The sequence below is a fragment of the Chlorocebus sabaeus genome, chromosome 17 (assembly GCF_047675955.1).
Source record: "Chlorocebus sabaeus isolate Y175 chromosome 17, mChlSab1.0.hap1, whole genome shotgun sequence".
Classification (NCBI taxonomy): Eukaryota; Metazoa; Chordata; class Mammalia; order Primates; family Cercopithecidae; genus Chlorocebus; species Chlorocebus sabaeus.
The window spans coordinates 58729988-58756251 of NC_132920.1; the positions used below are offsets into that span (position 1 = coordinate 58729988).

A 26264-nucleotide genomic window follows, 5' to 3' on the forward strand; every position below is an offset into this window, starting at 1 on the left:
GGTGCTGGAGAGGATGTGGAGAAATAGGAACACTTTTACACTGTTGGTGGGATTGTAAACTAGTTCAACCATTATGGAAAACAGTATGGCGATTCCTCAAGGATCTAGAACTAGACGTACCATATGACCCAGCCATCCCATTACTGGGGATATACCCAAAGGATTCTAAATCATGCTGCTATAAAGACACATGCACACATATGTTTATTGCGGCACTATTCACAATAGCAAAGACTTGGAATCAACCCAAATGTCCATCAGTGACAGACTGGATTAAGAAAATGTGGCACATATACACCATGGAATACTATGCAGCCATAAAAAAGGATGAGTTTGTGTCCTTTGTAGGGACATGGATGCAGCTGGAAACCATCATTCTTAGCAAACTATCACAAGAACAGAAAACCAAACACCGCATGTTCTCACTCATAGGTGGGAACTGAACAATGAGATCACTTGGACTCGGGACGGGGAACAGCACACACCGGGGCCTATCATGGGGAGGGGGGAGGGGGGGAGGGATTGCATTGGGAGTTATACCTGATGTAAATGACGAGTTGATGGGTGCTGATGAGTTGATGGGTGCAGCACAGCAACATGGCACAAGTATACATATGTAACAAACCTGCACGTTATGCATATGTACCCTAGAACTTAAAAAAAAAAAAAAAAAAAAAAGTCTGAACTCTTTGCATACCAGTTCTATAAAAGCCATTATAATGTTCAACTCTTAATGAGTATTTACCATGTACCACTATTTTATATTAGTTATATGTAATAACTCATTTAATCCTCACAACTCACGTAATCCTGCTCTGCAAGGCAGGCATAATTAACATTCCCACTTTAAACATGAAGAAACAGTCAGAGAGAGGTAACATATCTTGTGCAAGAGTATGCAACTAGTAAGTAGTGAAGTCATATTAAATGATGGATAGATGATAGATAAATGTATAGATAGAGCTAGCTAACAACATATTATATGCATCAAAATACTTGTTTCAGGAGGGGTTTCCAAAATTTTTCACGATTCAGGTCACAGATAGCAATTTTTAATATTAGTTACTGTCACAATTATGTGAATTAGAAATATTCTCATTTGTGCAGCATTGCAGGATTTTCAGTACAGCATTTATTTTGAGAGTCCAACTTGGAAAAAAGCAAAATGTCTTTTTGGAGTGACATGATTAAATAAACTGATGCTAATACTATGTGACAACAGTTAAAAACAATTAGCTCACCTTATTTGAAATATGGCTAATCATTGTTTATTAAAACCTTTAAAATATATAACTCATGTAATTAAAAGCATATAACAAAAATGTATTCTCTCAGATGAGAGAGAGGTTTGTACCTTGTTGATATCAGCATATTAAGGGAATCTATTATGTATGGATTAGGTAAACAAGGGAGAAATTTAGCTTTTTGATTTTATTATTTCTAAATACTAAAAATGTATATTATATAAAATATTCTATGGAAATAACTTCAATTAATTGTCTTCTTGTTTTGACTAATATCTGTTGTTCCAAGAGGCATACATTTACATTTTATTCATTAGGCAAGAGATAGTGCCTATCAAAGTTGAGAATGAGAGGAGAATGTTTCAATTTTAGTAACTATGCATTGTATCTGATTTAGAATGCTTTGACTTACGATTTTTTAAATCGATGAGGGTTTGAAAGCAATACACATTCAGTAGAAATCATACTGAGAGCACCCATACAACCATTCTGTTTTTCACTTTCAGTAGAGTGTCCAATAAATTACATAAGATATTCAAAACTTAATTGTAAAATAGGCCTTTTGTTAGATGAGTTTGCCCAACTGTAGGCTAATGTAAATGTTCTGGACATGTGTAAGGGAGGCTAGGCTAAGCTGTGGCATTTGAGCTTATAGTACTGTAAACTTTTGTTGGGTTTATTGGGATATAACCCCATGGTAAGTTGAAGAGCACCTCTATGCCAAAGACTTGCCATGCGAAATCACCGTGGATGTAGGCAGGGCCACTACATGATTGGATTCTTTTTCAAAGATTCTCAGTATCCAGCATACAATAAGCAACCTTTCTTAGCAGTTCTGTAATGATCCAGGACTTGCCATTTGCTCTGTTAGTTCTTTTGGGTTCTTCATACAGGCATATGTCAGAGACACTTACTGGGGAGATACTGTGAATTTAGTTCCAGACCACTGCAGTGAAGTGAACATCACAATAAAGCGAGTATCAGTTTTTTTGGTTTCCCAGAGCATGTAAAAGTTATGGCTACATTATACTGCAGTCTATTAAGTGTGCAATTGGATTATATGTTTAAAAATGTACATTCCTTGGTTAAAAATAATCTATTGATTAAAAAATGCTGGTGATCATCTGAGTCTTCAGCAAGTTGTAATCTTTTTGCTAATAAAGGGTCTTGCCTCAATGTTGATACTTGCTGACTGATGAGGTTAGTGATTGCTGAAGGTTGATGTGGCTGTGGCAATTTCTTAAAAGACAACAATAAAATTTGTCACATTGATTGACTCTTCCTTTCACAAAAGATTCTTTGTAGTGTGCAAGGCTGTTTGATAGCACTTTACTTTGTGTAGGTCTTCTTTTAAAATTGGAGTTGATCTTCTCAAATGTTGCCTCTACTCTAGTAAATAAACTTATTTAAAATGCTAATTCCTTTGTTGTCATTACAACTGTATTCACAGTATCTTCACCAGGAGAAGATTCTATCCCCAGAAACCACTTTTTTTTTGTTTAACCATAAGAAGCAATGCCTCATTCATTCAAGTTTTATTATGAGATTGCAGCAATCCAGTCACATCTTCAGGTTCCACTTGTAATTCAAGTTCTCTTGCTATTTCTACCACATCTGCAATGACTTCCTCCACTGAAGTCTTGAATCCCTCAAACTCATCCAAGAGGTGTAGGAATCAACTTCTTCCAAACCCTTGTTAATGTTGATATTTCAACCCCTCATAAATCATGGATGTTCTTAATGGCATCTAGAATGGTGAATCCTTTCCAGAAGGTTGCCTAGATCCTGAAGGGGAATCACTATTTATGGAAGCTACAGTATTACACAATAAATTTTTAAAATAATAGAACTTGAAAGTCAAAACTACTCCTTCATCCATGGGCAGCAGAATGGATGTTGTGCTAGCAAGCATGATATAAACCGTTAATCTACTCGTATATCTCCATCAGAGCTCTTGGGTGATCAAGCACATTGTCAATGGGCAGTAATATTTTGAGAGGAATCTTTTTTCTGGACAATAGGTTTCAACAGTGTGCCTAAAATATTTAGTAAACCATGCTATCAACAGATGCACTGTTCATCCAGGTTTTGTTGTTCCATTTGCAGAGCCCAGGAAGAGTAGATTAAGCATGATACTTAGGGGTCCATGGATTTTCAGAATGGTAAATAAGCATTGTCTTCAACTTAATCTCACCAGGTATATTAGCCCATAACAAGAGAGTCAGATTGTCAGAAGCTTTGAAGCCAGCCATTGACCCCTCTCTAACTATGAAAGTCCTACATAACATCTTCTTTCAATAAGGCTTCTTAATCTACATTAAAAATCTGTGGTTCAGTGTAGCTATCTTCATCAGTGATTACTTAGATATATCTCCTGGATAACTTGATATAGCTTCTTCATCAATGCTTGCTGTTTCACGTTGCACTTTTTTGCTATGGAGATAGCTTCTTTCCTTAAACCTCATGAACCAACATCTGCTACTTTCAGACTTTTCTTCTGCAGCTTCCTTACCTCTCTCAGCCTTCACAGAATTGAAGCGAGTCAAGGCTTTGCTCTGTATTAGGCTTTAGTATAAGGGAATGTTGTGGCTGGTTGGATCTTCCATCCAGGCCACTCAAACTTTCTCCACATCAGCAAGAAAACGATTTCACTTTCTTATCATTATTATGTTGACGAAGTCACACTTTTAATTTTCTTCAAGTAATTTTCCTTTGCAGTCACAGCTTGACTAACTGCTTGGCACAAGAGGCCTAGCTTTCGGTCTATCTGGACTTTCAACATGTGTTCATCAATAAGCATAATCATTACTAGCTTTTGATTTAAAGTGAGAGATATGCAAATCTTCCTTTCCTTTGAACACCTTTAGGCCATTGTGGGGTACTAACTGAACTTATTTCAATATTGTTGTGTCTCAGGGAATAGGCAACCCAAGAAAAGGGAGAGAGATGGGGTAATGACCGATTGTTGGAGGAACCAGAACACACATAACGTTTACTTCCCATCTTGTATGGGTAAAGTTTGTGGTGCCACAAAACAATTACCAATAAATATCAAAGATCACTGATAACATAAACCATAACAAATATAATAATAGTAAAATTTTGAAATATTGCAAGTATTACCAAAATATGACACAGAGAAATTGAGAGAGCAAATGCTTTTGGAAAAAAATGTCACCAATAGACTTGCTTAATGCAGGACTGCCACAAAACTTCAGTTTGTAAAAAAAAAAACATTATCTTTGAAACACAACAAAGCAAAATGCAATAAAACATTGTATGCCTGTACTCTATTCTTTTCAACACTGAATATACTCCTTCAAACAGCATCATGTTCTGGAGGTATTTTTAAAAAGTCGTATCAACCTAGTGCCTTTAGATCTTCAAGAATAGCTAGCTTAGAATTTAGCTATTGGCTCCATTTTTCTTCCTCTCATACACAAATTCAAAGAAATACCCTTTGCGCTGCCTCAACATGAAACAGGAAATATCTTCCACAATGTGTCTGCTCAACCATCTTGCAAAAACCTGAAGAGGAACAAGCAGTGCCGGGCAGTTTCTGCAGGAAACCTGGAAGTAATGGTTCTATATACCTTTACCTGAAAAAGGAAGTTAGTTGTTCCTATGTTGTCAACACATTAATTTACTCAACAAGTATTTTGGGAACTCCTATTTTGTTCTGGTTAATGTTCTATGCTCTCCCACAGGAATACGGAAGAAAAAAAGAACATTGGGAAGTCAGAAGGCAAGAATCGTTGAAGTAGAAAAGAAATGAGATAAAGATAGCAGAAATGACTTGAGTTTTAATTCTTCTCTAATAATGGAGATTTTCGACATTTGACAATATGCTTTGCAAAAAAACTTGCAATCAAGCAAACCTGCAATACAACTTTCCTCCCTAACTCCATCCCCACCCCACCCCTTCTTATCCATAGAGCCTTTGCACAATATTTTATTGTAAAATCTTGTTACTATTACAACTTGTTATTTATATTTGGATAATTTTTAAATTTCACTGGCATTTCAAGTCTCCAAAGTGTCAAATGCTCTGTTTATATTAGCATTCCCTTTCCTTAAAGCCCTGTCTTTTAGGCCAAATCCTATGAGGATTTTCCCAGACTGCTTGATTACTACCTATTGAAAGGTTAAGTCTTATAGACACAAACCAGCTACTTTCTTTCTTCTTATTATCAAAATATGAACACACTCCAAAACCATCTACCACATATTTCACAGAAATGGTTGCCAATGACAAAATTTCAGAAAGAAAATATTGGTCTATATTAGAATAATTTTGTACTCTAAATGGTGTTAGGAAACTGGTGAAAAGTTACATGATTTCTGCTCCATGTGTTTTATTCATCTCTGGTTATAGACGTACATTTGTTTCTTGTGGTCAGGAAGAGAAGATAAATAGAGTTAACCAATAGGGAAAAGGACTTTGATGATTTCAGTCACTGGAACACCTCTGCCAGAGTCATTATGAGCTCTAATAATAAGTATGTGACTTCTACTTTTCCCTTTGTAATTTCCTCCAAAATTATTTACTATTCTATTCAAGGTTTAGCAAAACTTTTTTAATACAGTCTGCTACATTAAATTAAAAACATTTCAACCGAACTTAGAACCATTCTACATGAAAAGAAAAATATACAAGTTTGACAGCCTAGTATTTACCAGGAAGAAAAGGTCTTAGAAAGTTATTTTTCTCCACCTTTCATATTAAGTAATTACAACTTTTTGCCAAACTAAATATCTTGTGAAGATCTTTAAAAAATAGCTTCGTAATAAGGCACTAGTGTCATGCTTTACTAAAAGTGGTTAAATTTCTTTGTTGGAAAATTATTTTAAAACATCACTTTATAAGTAGCATTTAATTCAGTATAATACAATTCCATACAGAAATCTTCCTTCCTGCTTCTGTTGCTTGACACACAAATAGGACTTCTTTCTAACATGATTCTCCTAGTGCCTTTCCTTTAGGAAGAGTACAGTGAATTCCACTTAGTAATTTTATGGAGCATCTCTGAGCAAATAAAAACAAACAAAAGTCTTCATCTATTTCTTATCTAAACACTCATGCATGTTTGAGTAATAAATAGCTGCTATATGATCTGTCATTTTCAAGTAACCTGGAAAAAATGAAGATTTTAGGAATAATGGCAAAGACTGTTTGAAGTTAGAATTTCAATTTGCTAAAATAATATATATAGGAATCATGACTCTTTTGTTTATCAGTTCATCCATTGTTCCTGGCAGAGTACTATGCATAAATTGGCCATTAACACAGAATAATGCATATTTGACAAATAGATAAGTATGTGGTGCTAAATGGAGATGTTCCAGGATGAGTTCCCCCTTCAAATTTATTTTTATAAACAAAATCAATTTTTTGGACTAAAATAGCCACCATTTTCATCTAACAGCTTACTGTTTGCATCCTGGACTAAACAAGGTACTTCTTGGTATAAATAATACGATTAAGCCACTACAAATTTTGGCAGTTAGATGCTTTCTGATCAATTGAAATTTGATCCCCCTATAATTAACAGATTAATTTGCAAGGACTTTGACATCAATTGTGCATTTGTAATATTTTGTTGAAAGATTGTGTGTGTGTGTGTGTGTGTAGACACACCTGAAGAAAATTATCTAGATAACAGTCCTCCAAATCAAAAGATAAATATCGCTTTAATCATTGTCTTCTCCATGTCATTCTCCTGCTAATTTCAGAAAATAAAACTGAGTGGCATAATTCAAATGTATTGCCTTAAGTACTAAAGAAAGGATTTTATGTTTAATTTACCTGGTTGCCCATCCATTTTTGAGAGGCCCTGAGGAAGTTAGCTCAGCAAGTTGTGTAGCTCAGTTCTGGCGAGATTTTGTTGATCTAGCCATTTCATATTTCTATTACTGCCATCTTGATTTGAATTTGAACTGAATCTTTCAACATATGAAAGCAACTCATACGTATTTTAAAATGAATTACTGAGTGATTCACTGATGAAACATTCTGGGATGCTAGAAACATCACTGGAAGATTTAATATACCATCTGAAGGTATATACAGAGGGTAAATTTATTGTGGCTACTTGATTTGCAACATACGACCCCATAACTCTCTGTGCATAACTGCTGCTTGGGTTTATTCTTACCTCCAACACTGGACATTCTGGAGGAGTCCTGATGAGAGCTGGATTTATTGCGGTTTTGAGTTTTTCGTTTGTTGGCTGCTCTCACAGATCGAAGAAGTACCTCACTCGCCTTGAAGAAGGCCACCATGAAAGGTTGTTTTGACTGAGGTCCCTGTCTTCCCACAAGTCCAGCAGATTTTACGTTGATACTGCGTCCTAGAATGTAATACAAAAGCACTTTGTTTATGAAAAAGAAAGAACAATTACCTGATGTGAATGAATTCCAAGGGTACTTTGAAAAGGGGAAAAGTTTTAAAACATTATCAGAATGCCTTCCTTGCAGGCCAAGATTCTTATAAATATTGAGGCTTACTATTACAGACCATTATCCATGCATGGTTTTTCATCTTGCATCATTCTTCCACCACAGAACACCCTCCAGCTGCTTTTACTCACTGATAGCTTCTGAGACCTTGAAGTTAGGAATATTATAAATTGGAAGATTTGACTACTCATTCGCCTGGAAATGTCCACATTAAATAGCAATTTAAAAAATATTAGCTATGGGCTCTTCTGCACTAAATGCCCTATAATTTTCCTTCAAGTTATAAAAGCCAAATACTTGGCAGGGTGTTTCTACTTTCTCCAGTCTATTCGAAACCTTTCAAGTGTTAATTAGTGCTGATAGCCTTTCCACCTTCACCTCTGGCCAGTGCCCAGCAACATTTACTAAGCTGCACTATACTTAAAGCTCTTCACAAGTCATTCTGGAAGCCTAGTCTGGGGATGGAGGTCTGCTTTCAGCCGCAGCTATTAAAAGTAGTGGCAAAAACTGCAATTACCTTTGCACCAACCTGATAATTATCAATATGAAGTATTGTGAAATAAACACAGAGACTTTGGAATTCTCCCCTTCTGAGTTTTGACACACCTAAATGTTTACTGAAAGGAATTCAGAAGAGGCAAACCAAGCCTGGAGACTCTCAGAAAGAAGAAAAAACAATCCAAATGAGCTTCGAGACTCAAATTTGCCTATAAACTAGCCTGTGCCTCAGACCCTTATGAGTTCTTTGATGTGGTTATATATCAATGAAAAGGGACACAACCAGTACCTATATAGAAGTGAGTTAAAAGTTGATAAAGTTGATAAAGTACCTCTCCCATGTGGTCAGTAGTAATAATAATACAACTATGTCAAATCACTTTGGAGTGGTTGCTGTGTTAGGCATTTTTCTAAGTAGTTTCCATGCATTATTTAATTTGATTCCACAAATGCCTTAGAGTTAGGTATTAACAGTATCCTCTTTTAATAGTTTTTATTAGGCTCTTCTAATTTAAAATAATCACTGAAAATTATATTTTCTATATATGTGGAAAAGAAAACCATTGATATCTGGTTCAATGAAAATCATTCAAAGATGATAAACCTTAAATTGTAAATTTAGTTAAGAATTACTTGTATCTTATGCAAAGTTGCTACTCTAGATACAGAAGTTAGCAATCTTTTAAGAATAATATATAATGTGGTTTGAAATATGTGCATGATTGACTCTGGCTTGCCCCATGAGAGATGTGCATGTTTTCTTAAAATATGTATTCAGTAAAGACTATGGAGCAACCTGAGTCCATTATAAAACCTGACCCACCTTAGAAGAAAGAAAAGGAAAGCAAGTCCCCGAAATGACATCGATGGCATTTTAGCAAATAAGCCCTCACTCTTAACGAAATTTATTTTGGCAGCATAAAAACTTTTGTGTGTACTTCTATTGTGCAGAGACCTTCTACTGTCAGAAAATGAGACTGTGTCGCATGAGGCTGTGCAGCTGTTGAGAGGGACACAGGGGTCCTTTAAATGTGGAGGTATTGGTTAAAAAAAAAAGGCTGCATCAATTCAGACAGCATAGGTATCCTCCACAATTGTCTTATGACCTACTGGGAAAAGTTGTTCAATTCCTACAAGTATTAAAATGGCTATCTCCCTCACAAATGTCACTATACTCAGTCCTACCAGAGAAGGGACTTACAAATAATCAAAGCAGTAAACCTTAAACAAATAAGCACATAGATTTCTCTTTTAAATGCAAACTTACAGTGGCTCTATGCCAGAGTCTATATTTCTTAGAAAAACTCTATCACTGGCATAAATGAAAGAGGCAGTTTGATTTGTGGTCAGAGCAGTTTCCATTCTACTTCCACTGTAACAAATGTATTAATTCAGCTCAGACTTCCTCCTTCTGGCAGCCCTTTCACTGTAAAAAGAGAAATTAGAAGTTCCAGCCAAATACCATACCTTGAACTGACCCACTTCAATACATAAACACTTTTACAACATGTTTATTCAGGTGTAGCACTTGAAATTGGTTTAAGATGTTTCCAGTGACAGAGAGCTCAGCAAAAGAAAAAAAATAAAAAATAAAAAAAGAACTGAGAAACTTAACTGTTATAGAATAGAATAACTGGCAATCTGTTCTTTAAATTTTTTCATTTTTTTTTCTGTCTTGGAGTACAACATAAAAAAGTATTTGTCGAAGCTTTTATTTTGATATTTTAATGAAGTGTTAATTTAACAGGAACTAAATTTTAACTTGTATACATTGATGACTGCAGAAATCATTTTTAATATATGATCTTTCTAATACTGAAATAGGTTGCTGTGAGATGTTCATAAATGGAATACAATAAAATCAATTTTCCATTCATTACAACACACACTGACTCTTTTATAGTTAAATAAGCACTTAACAAGAAGTTCCAAGTTTCCTTTGGGTTGCAAAGGGGTTTCTTTTGTTATTATTCCAGAGACTTTCAATATTTTAATTTTTATCTGTGGAGAAATAATACTGCTCTGAAGATTTATGTTCTAAAAACTGTAAAGATGTGTGTATGTTACAAATACGGGTTTCTTGGGTTTTACAAAGGTGGATATTGTATGTGAAGCAAAGTACCCTTCAAACCAATGTGAACTCCCTTTAAAATAACTTTTAATATTATTAAGTTTCCTCTTGGTTTCCTTTTTACTTCAGCAATGGGGTGACTATTAACATTCCATAAGTTAATGCTTGCTCAGTTACCCTTGGTCTTGAGCTATACCATAGAAGCATTAACTATTTGACCTAGTCTTTCAGACACAATACACTTATATTGATTATGCTGACTAAACCTTTTCAAAGACTGAATAATTGTTTTAGTAAAAGTACTGATAGAAACCTAGACTACACTGCATGTATTAAAAAATGGTAAATTCTTTATAAAACTTTATTTGAACTTTTAAAATGGTATGATTAAACATACGGTATGCTTTAGATATTGCAAATATATAACTGAAGAAGCCTACCTAAAGCATTTTGATTTAGAAACACATTACCTTTACGTGTGTGTATCACCATGGATTTAATTTTCAAAGCTGATTCTTGTTTTAGAGTAATTTCTACTTTAAAAATATACATAAAGATTAAGCATTGAATATACAGTTGAAATGAAAATGGGGGTGAGGTAACAAAAAGAACATTAAAATAAAGGATGGTAAGGATACCAGCTTGAGCCCAAGCTTAGTCACCTTAGGATTCAGACACATTCAGGCATAGCTAGAACAGTGATAGATTTGATTCACCAAGCATATATTTAAAGAATATTGAGCAATTTCGTGGGCAAGAAGTCATCTTAAGAAAAAGATGAGCCACAGTGATTTTTTAAAGTCTGTATCTCAGAGTTACTTCTGGCACAGCTCCAATAGATGCATGTGTAACTCCTAGAAAGAAAGGGAATCAAAGAAAATCTAATACATCCTTTGTACCCAAAGTCTCTAAAATACTGGGAAGACAAGGTAGCACTACTTTGGAACTTCATTAACAGACTGTGACACAAGTGGTGAACAAAGATTCTCTCTATATAAGAAGAATGGCTTCTGAGCAGTTCCACATTGGGTTAGGATGGCAGCAACAGAATGAGCTCCAAAACGATCTTCCATATTAGTCATCAGCTTTGACTTTGGAAAGTAGTACCAGCTCAAAGCTGAGTGGAGCAGCAATCTGACAACACTGGGAGTTCCAATGTGCATCAATAACTATACCAAAGCAAGAGAAAATGCCAGTGATGGGATAAAGTGGCTCCAATTGCAAGAGAAAAATTCCCTTGTGTGATATCCACGCCTTGATGTGGACACTGGAAAGAGGGTAGGGATGTGATCTGCCAAATGGATGGGGTGGTAATAGGAGGTAAAAAGCTTGGTTGCTGAGAGCTGTTCAAGCTTAAACACACAAATGGGAGGGAAGAAGAGACAGCAGAGAGGAGACTGAAAAGGCTCTTGAAGGATGTGCCAACATTTCAGTCATCTTGCTGGTGGCAGTTAGACACAAAGAAACATTGTTTATTACCAATTATTTCAGGTTTGGGTGTCATATAATACTTGGATTATGAAATGAAAGTGGTAATGACTATAATTGTAGGCATCCAGAGTTTGTTATTGGCATAGATATTGTCTTTTTTGATTTACAAAAACAAAACAAACAAAAAAGAAAACAAAACAAAACAAAGTAAATCTTTGCTCATGAAAAGTTTAAGAACTATTTATACCTTGTTCATCTTATTTTCTCAAAATTATTGTACAGAAATCTCAGTGTGAAACAATTTAAGCAGCAAATATGTGGGCATATTATTTTACAGTTTTATTAACTCAGTGAACAAAGATAGGATTGGACTTATATCTTCTAAGAAATTATTATTATATTCATACAGAGATCAAAAAGGATGTAGATGAGGCTGGAGTTCTGAACTACTAAATTTTGCCATAATTGAGGCTGGAGATTCAGTCCTTCTAGATCTGCTACTCTAACCCAAATGACTTCATATAAGTACTGAGGTCAGGCTATTGTGGTCACATTTGCCTAAGAACACAACTGAAACTATTTCACATTTATAGTCACAGGGAAGGTAGGTTGGCAAACCAAAGCTCTATCCCAAACTCACTGGTTTTGTATTTCAGACCACTCCTTTTGGAAAATGTGACTTTCAAGATGTTTATTTCTTTAAACACAGTTATTAAAGGAGATTCTGACATAAAACAGCTCTTCAGACACATGTTGATGTTATAAGGATAAGTGGTTCCAAATATGATCATTGAGTTTCCCTCTAGGATACACAGTTCGAAAAACATTCATTTGAGGATTTATCAGAGTCTAAACGTTGATATCATTTTGAGATGTTAGCATACATTCCAGTTTGTTTTTTTCTCCTCTAAACCCACAGTAATTGACTGCTTAACCCAAAACACCTGTGATGGAACTGGTGCACAAATTATCTTTTCTTCATTTCAAAAAGACTCTTGCAGTATCCATTATGGACTCCTTAGCAGTAGTCAAATCAGTGCATTGTCTCACATCCACACATCTATCTTATCTTTACTTATTTTCAACCTGTGATTAAATTTGATTCTGGTACTGTGAAATTATGGATTCTGTGACTCTACATTATACTAGAATTGTACCCTGTTTACAAACTGATCATTTAAAAAGTATAGAATTCACCACCCAGAATACAGAATAGATCATTTTTATATCAGATTTTAAGGAACGTGGGGAAGATAGAATTTGTCTACTTAAATTCAATATGTACTTAAATTTTCTATAATCTTAAGTATATCGTAATCTAGCTACGAATTTCAATTTTGTTATACTTTGATGAAAATTTTGCGTCTTTTTTAGTTTCACTGTAAAAGCGCAGACCTGTTGCCAGACTTAAGTACATAGACTTGAAGTATCACAAATGGAAATTCAGCCTTCCTCCTTATTACATTCTTGTTTTTCAAATGGTTTCAAATGGTTTACATTGCTTTATAAATTCAAACAAAAATGAGGAAAAGTTGGGATTTTAAACTTTTTTAAGTATTAAAATTTTCTTTGTAGAGAACAGGATAAGATTTTTGAGTGATTTTTCACAGTAATTCTGGGGTTCTGTTTAACCCCGGAATATTGTTTGGTGTATAATACCTTTGCGGGACTTTTCTCATCTCTTCTTTTTACTGACATTTAAAAGAGTAATCTTTAAAAAAAGCCACTTTACCAATATTATATATTGATAATTATATATTATTGGTAATGTGTGAAAATCAAAGGAAGGGACAAATGTAATAATATGTACAAACAAGCATAGGATTCTGTGGCTCATAAGTAAAGGGGGGAAAAAAAAGACATGCTGGAAAAATAAAATCCAGGAAAGGCTATTGGTAGCAGTACCCTGACACACTGATATGAACTATGAGTTGAGAGTTTTCTGTGGGTAAGAAATGTGGTTACGGCCAGGCGTGGTGGCTCACGCCTGTAATCCCAGCACTTTGGGAGGCTGAGGCAGGCCGATCACGAGGTCAGGAGATCGAGACCATTCTGCCTAACATGGTGAAACCCCGTCTCTACTAAAAAAAAAAAAAAAATTGGCCCGGCATGGTGGCGGGCACCTGTAGTCCCAGCTACTTGGGAGGCTGAGGCAGGAGAATGGTGTGAACCCGGGAGGCAGAGCTTGCAGTGAGCTATCGTGCCACTGCAGTCCAGCCTGGGCAACAGAGCGAGACTCCGTCTCAAAAAAAAAAAAAAAAAAAAGTGGTTACAACTCCTGGTAACATATAACAGTAGAAGAAATCCATTTTTCTATATGATCAGGGTGTGTTAGGGATAAAGAAGTTTAAAGGAGATCAAGATTTTTTGAAGTGTTGACATTCTAAAAATTTTGCAGAAGATACTGTCATGCCTCACAGTTTGATAAAGTGATGGGGCTTAGAAAAGAAACAGGATATTTGGTCAGAAACACTGGCATGGTAACTAAAGTCATGCAGGGGGAGAAACACAAACCCTTGAGAACCCAAGCTCATGAGGCTCCAGAAAGTAGGGCCTGAGGACAAAGAAGCCGAGAACCATAAAGCAGCATGGCCAGAGATCTGTGCCCAGTTGTGGAAGCTGTCCAGTATGCTGAAATGTTTTATTGCATGGAGGGCAGGACTGAGGTGATGGAAAATGATTAGTTTCCTTCCATGGGACATCACTCTGAAATGAGGGGCTTACTGTCTTGGGCATGACAAGCCCAACAAATGTGTTTTACTTGGTCCCTATTTTCAGCTGCTGGAAATATGAAGCTCACGCTAGGAACTGTAGTTTACCTCCACAAAAGCACTTACTTTTTAATAGCTCTTGTCTTTATATATAGCACCTTTCCCCTGAGGTCCTATGAACTTTACAGACATCATCTGTCACATGCCCCAAAAAGATTGGTTAGCAGTTGGTCTTATAGCCCTCATTGATTTTAAGACAGCAGAAACATTCTTTTCACAAAACCATGAGAACAGTGAATTATTTTTTGTTTTGTTCTCCAGTTAGTATGTGACTTTTTAAAATAAAAATTGTACATATCTTAAATGAAAGAATCTTTTCCTTCGGAAGCCTGGGGGATTTTAATAAGACTATAATGAAACTCTTTGTGTTACAACATCAATGACAAAACGCTTTTAGATGTCAAACACATTTTAGTTTGCTTCACAGCAGTGAAATTTTAGTATTCTGCATTTTACCTATAGTGATTAAAGAGGTCTTTGAAACTTAGAGTAGTTACTTGGGAAACTTATGAGTATCTAAAGGAGATACTCTTTTACCAGCTACTATATTATTCCAATTTTTTTTTTATTTTTTTTTATTTTTTGAGATGGAGTCTTATTCTGTCACCCAGGCTGCAGTGTAGTGATGTGATTTTGGCTCACTGCAACTTCAGCCTCCCAGGTGCAAGTGATTCTCCTCCTTCAGTCTCCCAAGTAGCTAGGACAAGAGGCATGTGCCACCATGCCTGGTGAAGTTTTTGTATTTTTTTAATAGAGACAGGGTTTCACCATGTTGACCAGGCTGGTCTCGAACTCCTGACCACAGGTGATTCTCCCACCTTGACCTATCATACAGAAAATCATATTTGTTAAATATTTGACCTTCCCTTTTGATTTGTACATGAACCTATCAAATGATCATAGGCTACTTCCAGGATCTTTGGCTCAGTCTAGTACCAGCAACATAGAAGAAAAATAAATTATTCTGTACTCCAGAAAAAAGAAAGTGAAAAAAAAGTAAAATATATTTTCTAAAATATGCACTAGAGAACTGATACTGAGATACCTAATGTAATATGCCATAGTAACTACTTCTGCAGGAACACATTTTGAATGCTGCTACCACAAAGAAGTAATAAATGTTTAAAATGATGGATGTGATAATCACTTTGATTTGATCATTATACTTTGTACACATGCTTTGAAACATCACATTGTACCACATAAATATGTGCAATGATTGTTTCAATTATAAATAATAAATTTAAAAATGTGGAGTTTTAGTATTTGGGGCTTATTTTCTTCACATATGAAGGCTGATCATAAAGCATTTTTCTGAGTAAAAAGAAGCAGAATTTTTCTTCACTATTTTTTCAAGTATCTGGCTACGGCCAGAATGCCATCTAGCCTGCCTCACATAAGGGACCAGTTACAAGGTGAAATCTCACACCACCATGATTCCTTGCTGGCCCCCAGAGCAAAAGCATACTGAACCATTTGCATGCAAAATAATAGCTGGTTTCCAAGAGTGTTCTCTTTGTGCTCAATCGAGGTCAGCAGTGTCATCTGACCTCATAGCATAAGTAGAACTTTCATATTTCTATCAGTTGTGTTACTTCAGAGAAAAATAATGTGAAGAACACTTCTACATATGAACATAACTGGTACCTGAGAGTAATAAGAAGCATGTCTCAAAGAATCAGGGACATTAAGAATTGAAAAAGCCAATTCAACATTTCTGAAATGAAGAGAGAAGCAACAGCTGCCATCTACTGAAGACAAGTATTTTACCAGTTGATTTGTATACATCTTATTTAGTCCTCACAGCAAAGCAACTGTTATACTCTTAAAATAAGACTCAAAAAAGAGTCGGATTTTTGACTCAGCCTTGTCACACTACTAAAGTAGTGTGCTTTTCCCTCTAAGTACATGGTAGTCCACTTTTTAGAGATTGGTGGATACTTTCATCTTGGGTTTCTGTATATTTTCACCTTGAGAAGAATAGAGGAAAAACAGCCTGTCAGTGGCATACATATCATAGTTTTCAAGAACAATGTTATAGCTGCTGCTTTCGTTAAGTTCAGGATCAGACTTTCCTTAGTAAGTAAGTAGGAAGATGAAGACTCGGTACTTCTTACCAGCCATAAGGCGGCAGGTGGCTTCCCCAGTTGCTATTCTACTCTAACTGAAACTTAGATTCAAATTACTGTAACAAAAAGATTAGATTCAGTTACATGCCCCAAAAAGAGACATTAGCATACATTTTCAAGGAGTGGCGATATATAATTTAATTATCAAAGTATTCTTAGTCTAATCCAAATTTTGATTGCCACTTCCAACATATGCTACTGGATTTGATGGTTAGATGCCTTTGTTTTTTGCTTGTTTCTGTTTTGGTTTTCCTCTCTCTCTTATAATCTTATTACCGGCATGCCAATCTTTTTTGTTTTGTTTTGTTTTTTGTTTTTTTTTTTTAATTTTTATTTTTTTTTATTATTATACTTTAAGTTCTAGGGTACATGTGCATAACGTGCAGGTTTGTTACATATGTATACTTGTGCCATGTTGCTGTGCTGCACCCATCAACTCATCAGCACCCATCCACTCGTCATTTACATCTGGTATAACTCCCAATGCAATCTCTCCCTCCTCCCCCCTCCCCATGATAGGCCCCGGTGTGTGCTGTTCCCCGTCCCGAGTCCAAGTGATCTCATTGTTCAGTTCCCACCTATGAGTGAGAACATGCGGTATTTGGTTTTCTGTTCTTGTGATAGTTTGCTAAGAATGATGGTTTCCAGCTGCATCCATGTCCCTACAAAGGACACAAACTCATCCTTTTTTATGGCTGCATAGTATTCTATGGTGTATATGTGCCACATTTTCTTAATCCAGTCTGTCACTGATGGACATTTGGGTTGATTCCAAGTCTTTGCTATTGTGAATAGTGCTGCAATAAACATACGTGTGCATGTGTCTTTATAGCAGCATGATTTATAATCCTTTGGGTATATCCCCAGTAATGGGATGGCTGGGTCATATGGTACATCTAGTTCTAGATCCTTGAGGAATCGCCATACTGTTTTCCATAATGGTTGAACTAGTTTATAATCCCACCAACAGTGTAAAAGTGTTCCTATTTCTCCACATCCTCTCCAGCACCTGTTGTTTCCTGACTTTTTAATGATTGCCATTCTAACTGGTGTGAGATGGTATCTCATTGTGGTTTTGATTTGCATTTCTCTGATGGCCAGTGATGATGAGCATTTTTTCATGTGTCTGTTGGCTGTATAAATGTCTTCTCTTGAGAAATGTCTGTTCATATCCTTTGCCCACTTTTTAATGGGGTTGTTTTTTTCTTGTAAATTTGTTTGAGTTCTTTGTAGGTTCTGGATATTAGCCCTTTGTCAGATGAGTAGATTGCAAAAATTTTCTCCCATTCTGTAGGTTGCCTGTTCACTCTGATGGTAGTTTCTTTTGCTGTGCAGAAGTTCTTTAGTTTAATGAGATCCCATTTGTCAATTTTGGCTTTTGCTGCCGTTGCTTTTGGTGTTTTAGACATGAAGTCTTTGCCCATGCCTATGTCCTGAATGGTACTACCTAGGTTTTCCTCTAGGGTTTTTATGGTATTAGGTCTAACATTTAAGTCTCTAATCCATCTTGAATTAATTTTCGTATCAGGAGTAAGGAAAGGATCCAGTTTCAGCTTTCTGCTTATGGCTAGCCAATTTTCCCAGCACCATTTATTAAATAGGGAATCCTTTCCCCATTTCTTGTTTCTCTCAGGTTTGTCAAAGATCAGATGGCTGTAGATGTGTGGTATTATTTCTGAGGACTCTGTTCTGTTCCATTGGTCTATATCTCTGTTTTGGTACCAGTACCATGCTGTTTTGGTTACTGTAGCCTTGTAGTATAGTTTGAAGTCAGGTAACGTGATGCCTCCAGCTTTGTTCTTTTGACTTAGGATTGTCTTGGAGGTGCGGGCTCTTTTTTGGTTCCATATGAACTTTAAAGCAGTTTTTTCCAATTCTGTGAAGAAACTCGTTGGTAGCTTGATGGGGATGGCATTGAATCTATAAATAACCTTGGGCAGTATGGCCATTTTCACGATATTGATTCTTCCTATCCATGAGCATGGTATGTTCTTCCATTTGTTTGTGTCCTCTTTTATTTCACTGAGCAGTGGTTTGTAGTTCTCCTTGAAGAGGTCCTTTACATCCCTTGTAAGTTGGATTCCTAGGTATTTTATTCTCTTTGAAGCAACTGTGAATGGAAGTTCATTCCTGATTTGGCTCTCTGTTTGTCTGTTACTGGTGTATATGAATGCTTGTGATTTTTGCACATTAATTTTGTATCCTGAGACTTTGCTGAAGTTGCTTATCAGCTTAAGGAGATTTTGGGCTAAGACAATGGGATTTTGTAAATATACAATCATGTCATCTGCAAACAGGGACAATTTGACTTCTTCTTTTCCTAACTGTATCCCCTTGATTTCTTTCTCTTGCCTGATTGCGCTAGCCAGAACTTCCAACACTATGTTGAATAGGAGTGGTGAGAGAGGGCATGCCAATCTTTAACTCTCAGCAGCATAGAGCCACAGTGGTTGCTCATGCCTTGTAATGATTAAAGATTCTCTCCTCTTCCCACTTGTGCTCTCTGCTCAGGATACAAATACCAGCACTACTGTTAGTTTTGCAATATATCTTTGAGAGAGATGTGTCAACAATAAGTAAAACTTAAGTAGAAAGAAAAGAAGAGAAAGGGTCAACTCCAGTGTATGATGACAATAAGTAATATTTTATATTTTTCATGACCCTAAATTGATATTAACATGAACATACCCCATAGATGATTAGTTTAGCTACAGAGTCTAGAAGAGAAAATGTAACAAACAACAAAAACTGAAATAGGTTTCTGACTTTGGCATTTGTTTGGTAAGACTGGTACTCCAGAGTTACTGTTCTGAATTAGGGAAAAATCAAAAACAGAAATACAGACATAGCCAAGCACTTCTGAACCCCTTTTCATTAAAAGAACTCTTAAAAATTAGTAAAATATATATTTTGCCAGATAATGAACCACAACTAACTCCCTGTTTGTCACTACTTACTTTAAGTCAATAATTTTAAAACCTTTTTTCAGAGATGATTTTTAGTTGTGATGCTAAACTTTGGATAAGCAAACTATGTTAACCATGTGGCTCTCATTCAAATATGTATAAACTAAACTAAAAGCTAACACTTCTGAATTAAGTTATTGTGATCTGCCAATTATGTTAAGATATTCTTAAGTATGCTCAAACCTGCAAGTCTCAATTTACAAATGTTACCTTCTTTGGGACTTGAAGAAGAGAACTAACTAGACTATGCCAAATGTTTCCCATAATATTCTTTTTAAAATGTTTACTACTATGTTATTATCCTAAGAGGACATAATAAAGAGATGCAAGTCTTCAAGAGAAAAAAAGACTAGTTTTAAAATATTGTTTATATAATGGACATGATTAAACAGCAAAATTTAGTCTTTCAATTTATTATTGAATATATTCTATAATCAGTATCTATTTATAAAGAAAAATTCTTTTCTGCCTACGAATCATCATACAAGACTAAATTAAGAAGAGAGGGTTCATTATCAAGTTCTAAATAAAGAGATTAAATTTGACTAAATTACATGTTGAAGGGAATCATCGGCAGAAGAAAAGTTTCTTTTTCTCCTTTCTGATTTATTAATTTATCAAATTAACTATAATTACATAAAGAGACAAAAAAATTGAAGAGATTGATTTAGAAAATAAAAAATATGACAGAATTACTGTTACGTATTGTCGGCCACATCACAATTAAACTCCAGAGAGAAAATATAAAAACTCAAAAATAATTCCCAACAGATACAGCATAAAATTCAAATCTGTCCCATAATAATCATTTTAATGACATTGTTTTATTTGGAAATTATAACAATACAATTATTTTTCAGTTCAGAATTTATAAAAGAATAACATAACTTGTAAGAGGCTGGCCCTGAAATCAAATCATTTTTAGATTTATTCCTAAGCTACATTTACTCATGTATAAAATGGGTTAAGAAGAAGTAGATATTTCACTTAAAGAGCTTAGCAAAATGCTTAACACTGAGTAAGCTCTCAGCAATGTTAGTTTCCACTAATGTTATTTATTTGATTTCAGTTGTCCATCACAGGAAATGCATGGTTTAAATTCTTACTGAAAATGAATTAAAGATATACCTAGAAAGTCAAACCTGGATTAACCATGTAGAATTCAAAAATACTAAATATTAGCATAAAAGAACAAATTGATATTGGCAAAAGGTATTGCTGAAATCAGCGTATAAAAAAGAGGATATCTGTGAGAATGAGTTTGAAATACATGGAGTATATTTTATGAAAATGCTATACGGCTAATAAGAGAATTAACGAGATATTTGGTTGAACCAAGTAGAAATTTAACAGTGATCCATTATTTACGTTCAGTTTCTCCTGCCATGAAAGACATATTAAAGATTTTGCTCATTTGTATGCAGTGGGAAAATGACAAAAAACTAAAGCATACAGGGAAGATTTATGTTCTCCAATGTGCTTTAAGACATTACGCGAGTTAGAAAACCCATGGGTCACAGCTTACATGGGTTTGGAAAATTAACAAACACTGATTTCAAACCCCAAGGGATATCTATGTCATATTTATTTTCAGTAGAAATCTAGTCATTTTTACCATAAATATACAGGAATTCTCAATGGACACTTTTGCTAAACATTCAGATTAAAATGATCAACATAGTTGTTTCTCTTAGCCACATCTTTTAAATATTTCTCCAAGGCTTAATTTCTTATAAAAAAAAAAAAAAAAAGATTTTCAGAAAGTAACACATGGCCATAGATAATTTATGTTCTGATGTTTTCGAAATTTCACGAAAAAATCTGATAGAAGTAGAAGCCACTCTAAAATGTTATGGAAAACTTTAGATTGAGTTCTATGTTTTGCTATGATACTAAAACATTTAGTATGGCACTTAAAAAGAAAATACAATCCTGCTAAATGCTGTAAGAAGAACTATCTAGAAATTTTCATAATTATAGATTTTCAACTATGAATTTATATTTGATCCCTAACACAATTACTTGAGATTGTGTATATGCCTGGGTATTCCATGTCTACACACACACGCATGCGCACAGAAAAACATGCCTAGCTTTCTTGTTTCTCTTTACCAGTTTCTCCATCACTGGTTTTATACAATATCTTAAGTTGGGGTTTGAATATAATTATTTAATACCAGCCTCCTCTAAGACAATGCATTTCGATTCACTGTACCCTCTCTACATATAGTATTTTTATATACATGAATATAATGCTTAAAGTATAAATATATGCTTAAAGATTACAATTGGTTTACCATTATATGATGCAGCAAGGTTGTAAGTGACTGTAGAAATTACCTAAAAATGTATATTATGCAGTGTAATTCCTAGACAAGAAGTCAACTAAATAGTGAATTCTTCAAGTCACATAGAGCTTATTCCTCACGGAACGAACAATTCTATGGCCATTGGCTTCCATTATTCAGGGATTTTTGTCTTTTGTAAAGAGTCCTCAGTTTGCCTTTCATGCACATTGATTTAACTTGTGGACTGTAGAGTAAAAGTTCAATTTTATTTATTAATTTTATTTCTTCAGGTACTGGAAGATAACTATTCTTCTGCTGTCCTCCTAATTTATTCTTAAATATTAATCCAGAAGTCAATATCTAATTATCCTTAAACATTAGACAGTACACAAAGAACTACTTATTTATAACAATATTTATCTAGAGCAAATCATAAGTGTATATGTTCTTTTTTCCTTTCAGAACCTCTAGCAAGATATGTGATTCTTTCAGTTTCTTGGATATAGATACTCTCTCATTTATTTATTTAAAACCAATTGTCATCACCATAAATTCAGCAAAAGGGGAGCCATATGGTTTTATGAACAAAAATGACTTAATTACTTCAAAAGATAAGATTCAGATAAGAGAAGGAAATATTATCAAATCTTAGAATGTTTAAAAGATCCTCAGATAAGTGGACATAATTCAACTTTTTGAACTTAGATAAATAATAATGAGAAACTGTAGTCAAAACAGCAGGAGAAAAAGAAAAATATCACCCTTGGTCTCGGAATTTCTTCTGCTACTTATTAGCACTGTCAGCTGATATTCAGATTACCCAGCCATATAGATCATCTAACCTTTGACACAGATAAATTAAACCTCTGACAACACAGAGGCTTAATTTTGAGTTCTTTCCCTGAGGTAAAAACAATTCTCTTAGGGATACGAAGAATAACACAACAAACTTAGCCAGATACTTCCACTTAAAAATAGCAGATTCTAGGACTTATTAAATTTAAGTAGATATTATATTAAGAACTCTGCATTTCTCCCACAAATACACTTAAATTTTATAAACATAAAAGAATATTCAGTTGCAAATTATACCTTTGTTTAATATATAATCACATGTGGACTTTAGATACTGGAATATACGTTTCTAATTAGGAATATACTGCAATTCAAAAGATGTGGCAATTTTGGAAAAACTTATTTTAACAGAATACATTTAGGAGATATTACTGGATATTTTAATTTGGAAAAGAAATGTTATCAGTATGTCAAATTACTGTGCAGGTAGGAATGAAAAACAACCCAAGGTTGTACTAAAAGATGAATCCTGTTCTTTGTTAAGACAGCTGTAACAGTTGTCAATTACTGGGAATGAACAACTACAACCAAAATTATCACAGGTTGAAAAGGAGAGAACACAGCAACATCCTGCATAATGAAATGTAAAATTACCCACTTTCAAGTTAATTGTCCTGATAACAAAATACGTCATTTGAAGTTTGCAGAATAATATTGGCGAAAATGAAAGAGGATTAAACTGTTGATACTTTTAGAAAATCTCTGATTTTCTAAAGTCTAAATTTCAAAATCTCAAATCTCAGCTTTCCAATCATTTTCTGGGAAATACCATTTATATGGTGGAGATTTTATGTGGTTTGCTATAAACATCAGCACAACAGGTATTAGGGACCATTGGACTGTACTCTTTATCAAAGACTACTGATATTTATTTGATCTTGTGTTCTACGAACATTAAAATCCTGCTTATAAATTCAATTATCTTTGTTAGAATCCATTCTACTGTTTAATGCTTACTAATAGGTTTACTAACTCAAATACTAGTAATTTGTCCTGAGGCATTTTTAAACAGGAGTTTTTTATGCTAATGTTGGCTAGCCTTTAATAAATTAGCCCCATATATAATCCTATTGGGTTACAAGAAGCTTGTTTCCCTTATTTTCATTGATGAAATTAGTAATCTCCAAAAATATGTTATTTTTCTAAGAACAAAATGGGTCTCAAAAAACTACCATATTAAGTACTAATAATTTAATATTCTGTGATGTCTATGAATATAAGCATCAATCATTGGTTGATGCCAACTAATATAAGCATCAATTGATCATGATACATATGTCTGAGTGTTCATTTCTATTGACTTCATACCCTAGATTGAAACAGGTTAAAAGTTTCTTACCAGTAATTATTTTATCAACCAATATTATTAAACATGAGCTTAATAACATTACTGCCTATATACTCTGCTGTCAACTCAAAGTTTCAGAATATATATCAATCTGACCTTTTTCCTGTGGACTATCACTTGTGAATTTATCTAAAATTTATTTAAATCATCTGTAAAACCTCCACAATAAAAGAACTAGTCCCAAGTTAAAGGAGTGATAACCAGAGCTAATGTAAGTGAAAAGTCTCTACAATCTCTAGTCCAGTTTATCATACAGACCTTTATTTGTGCCCTATCATGTGCCAGCTACTATCATTTAATACAACTTCACATTCCTTGTAAGGTAATTACTATCACACTCATTTTATTGATGCAATAGCTAAAATGGTAAATATTTTGTCAGAGCCCAGATTTTAATCTAGTTTTCCTAATGATTTCTTTTTAAAATGTTTATTTCCAGAATGTAGCTATCTGTTCATTTATCCTCATTTAAATTAAATATCAAAACTTTAAATTCTAAGTTACTATAAGCAGTAAGTTTCTTTATTTTACATTTAAGTATCAGTTATAATATAATTTGACAGTTTAATACCTCTGAAATCTTTTTTCTTGATTTGGGTACAGAATTTAGTGAAACTTTAAACTTTCTGACTTTAAACCTAAAGTTTTACCTTGATGTGGTTGAAAATTACGCTATGACTCTGTTTTCAAAATGGCTTTTAGAGTCCTACTTCTAAAAAATAACCTTATAATGTTTCTTGGACATTAAACAACTCTCTGACAAAACAACATTTTGATGACTTGAATACAAATGAATCAGAAACATATGGATTGAATTTTTCTTGATATATAAGCAAGTTTGAATAGAAAGAAAAAAAGTCACTGGCAAAATTCATTCCGAGTATTGCCAAACTGAAAATGTCTGAAAACATAGGGCTTTTTAAGACATTCTAATGAACCCAAAAATACTATCTTTGTTTTTCCATCTCTAAATTATTCTATAAACCCAAGTTTGAAAAAAAGAATTAATCTACTTGGAAGGCTTAAACTATATAAAGCATCAAACAATGGAAAATTATAGTGGTTGGGGGGAAAACTCAAGTCTTTAAAGTTAGACTAAATTGCTATCTGTGTAATAAACTATGTGCATATGTGTGTAGGAAAAATCATTACTGTAGATTTATTAGCAATGTCAATAAAGACCTAGTATGTCAGTTAATTAATGTATCATTATAATGTAGAGAACTGGAAATCTTACAATAATTTAGGACAGATTTAAGTCTATTCATTTGCTATTAAAAACAAAAATAGAATTTATTTTATCATAGAGGTTTATTAACCACCATGAGAAAGTGCTTGAGAACTTTAAAACCAATTTTGTAAAACTGGATATAACATCTTGTCTGGAATCTCTAAATTTTGCCATTAAGAAGCAGCAATATATTTTTTTCATTTGCTTACTCGTATGTTTGTATTATTTTGCTGAAACAAACATATGGAGCTCTGATAATTATCAGCATGAAAAAATAATAAAATATTCTTGAACGCTCTTGCCAAATCCATTGCAGTTCATTTGTCAAATTTCTAAAAAGAGTATTTCATAAACTGACATAATTTCCACAGGCTCTCTGAGGAATCAAAATGCTACTTTTGGTTTCAGCAGCCTTTTGATTCCCAAAATATATTTAGACCTTTTTGGTATTTTTTTTCACAGGGGCAGGCTAAACAAAATTTAATAATACACATCACTGACTTTCCTTTCCTTATGATTTAAACTATTTAACTTCTGTACTGTGGTTTGCTCTACAAAATTCTGCTCCTATGTTGCATTAAACTGGTTTAGTTACTAATAATCCAAAACTCAGTTTGGAATGTTTTCTTAAAAGGAACATATTCAGTGGCAAATGAACTACAAGAGCCTTTTAATTACGAACTCACACAATTACCATTCAAGACATCTTGAATATATATGACCCGCCACTCTTGTGCCACGCACTGAGAGTACAAGTGCGAATGAGTGATACATGTCCCATGACCTCATGAAACTGACATTCATTCAAACCTGTAATCATGGTGGTGTTACTGTGATTGATTAAAGTAATAAGTTTAGTTCTTTTTTATGGTTCACGATCAAGCTACAAGAGGATATTACATTTAATTTAGATTTCATATTCCTTACATGATTTGTTTACAGATCACTTGCCTAATAGCATCTGCAATTACAT

The 26264-nt window shown here is 34.3% G+C and overlaps 1 protein-coding gene across 1 annotated transcript in view; it reads right to left on the bottom strand.

The window, feature by feature from the left end:
• Positions 1 to 26264, bottom strand: part of BMP5 (bone morphogenetic protein 5) — a 130135-nt gene that overhangs the window by 19086 nt on the left and 84785 nt on the right. The window contains exon 4 of the mRNA XM_008013664.3: positions 7400 to 7594. Within this exon, the coding sequence (XP_008011855.3) occupies positions 7400 to 7594 (195 nt within the window). The remainder of the gene's footprint in view (positions 1 to 7399; positions 7595 to 26264) is intronic.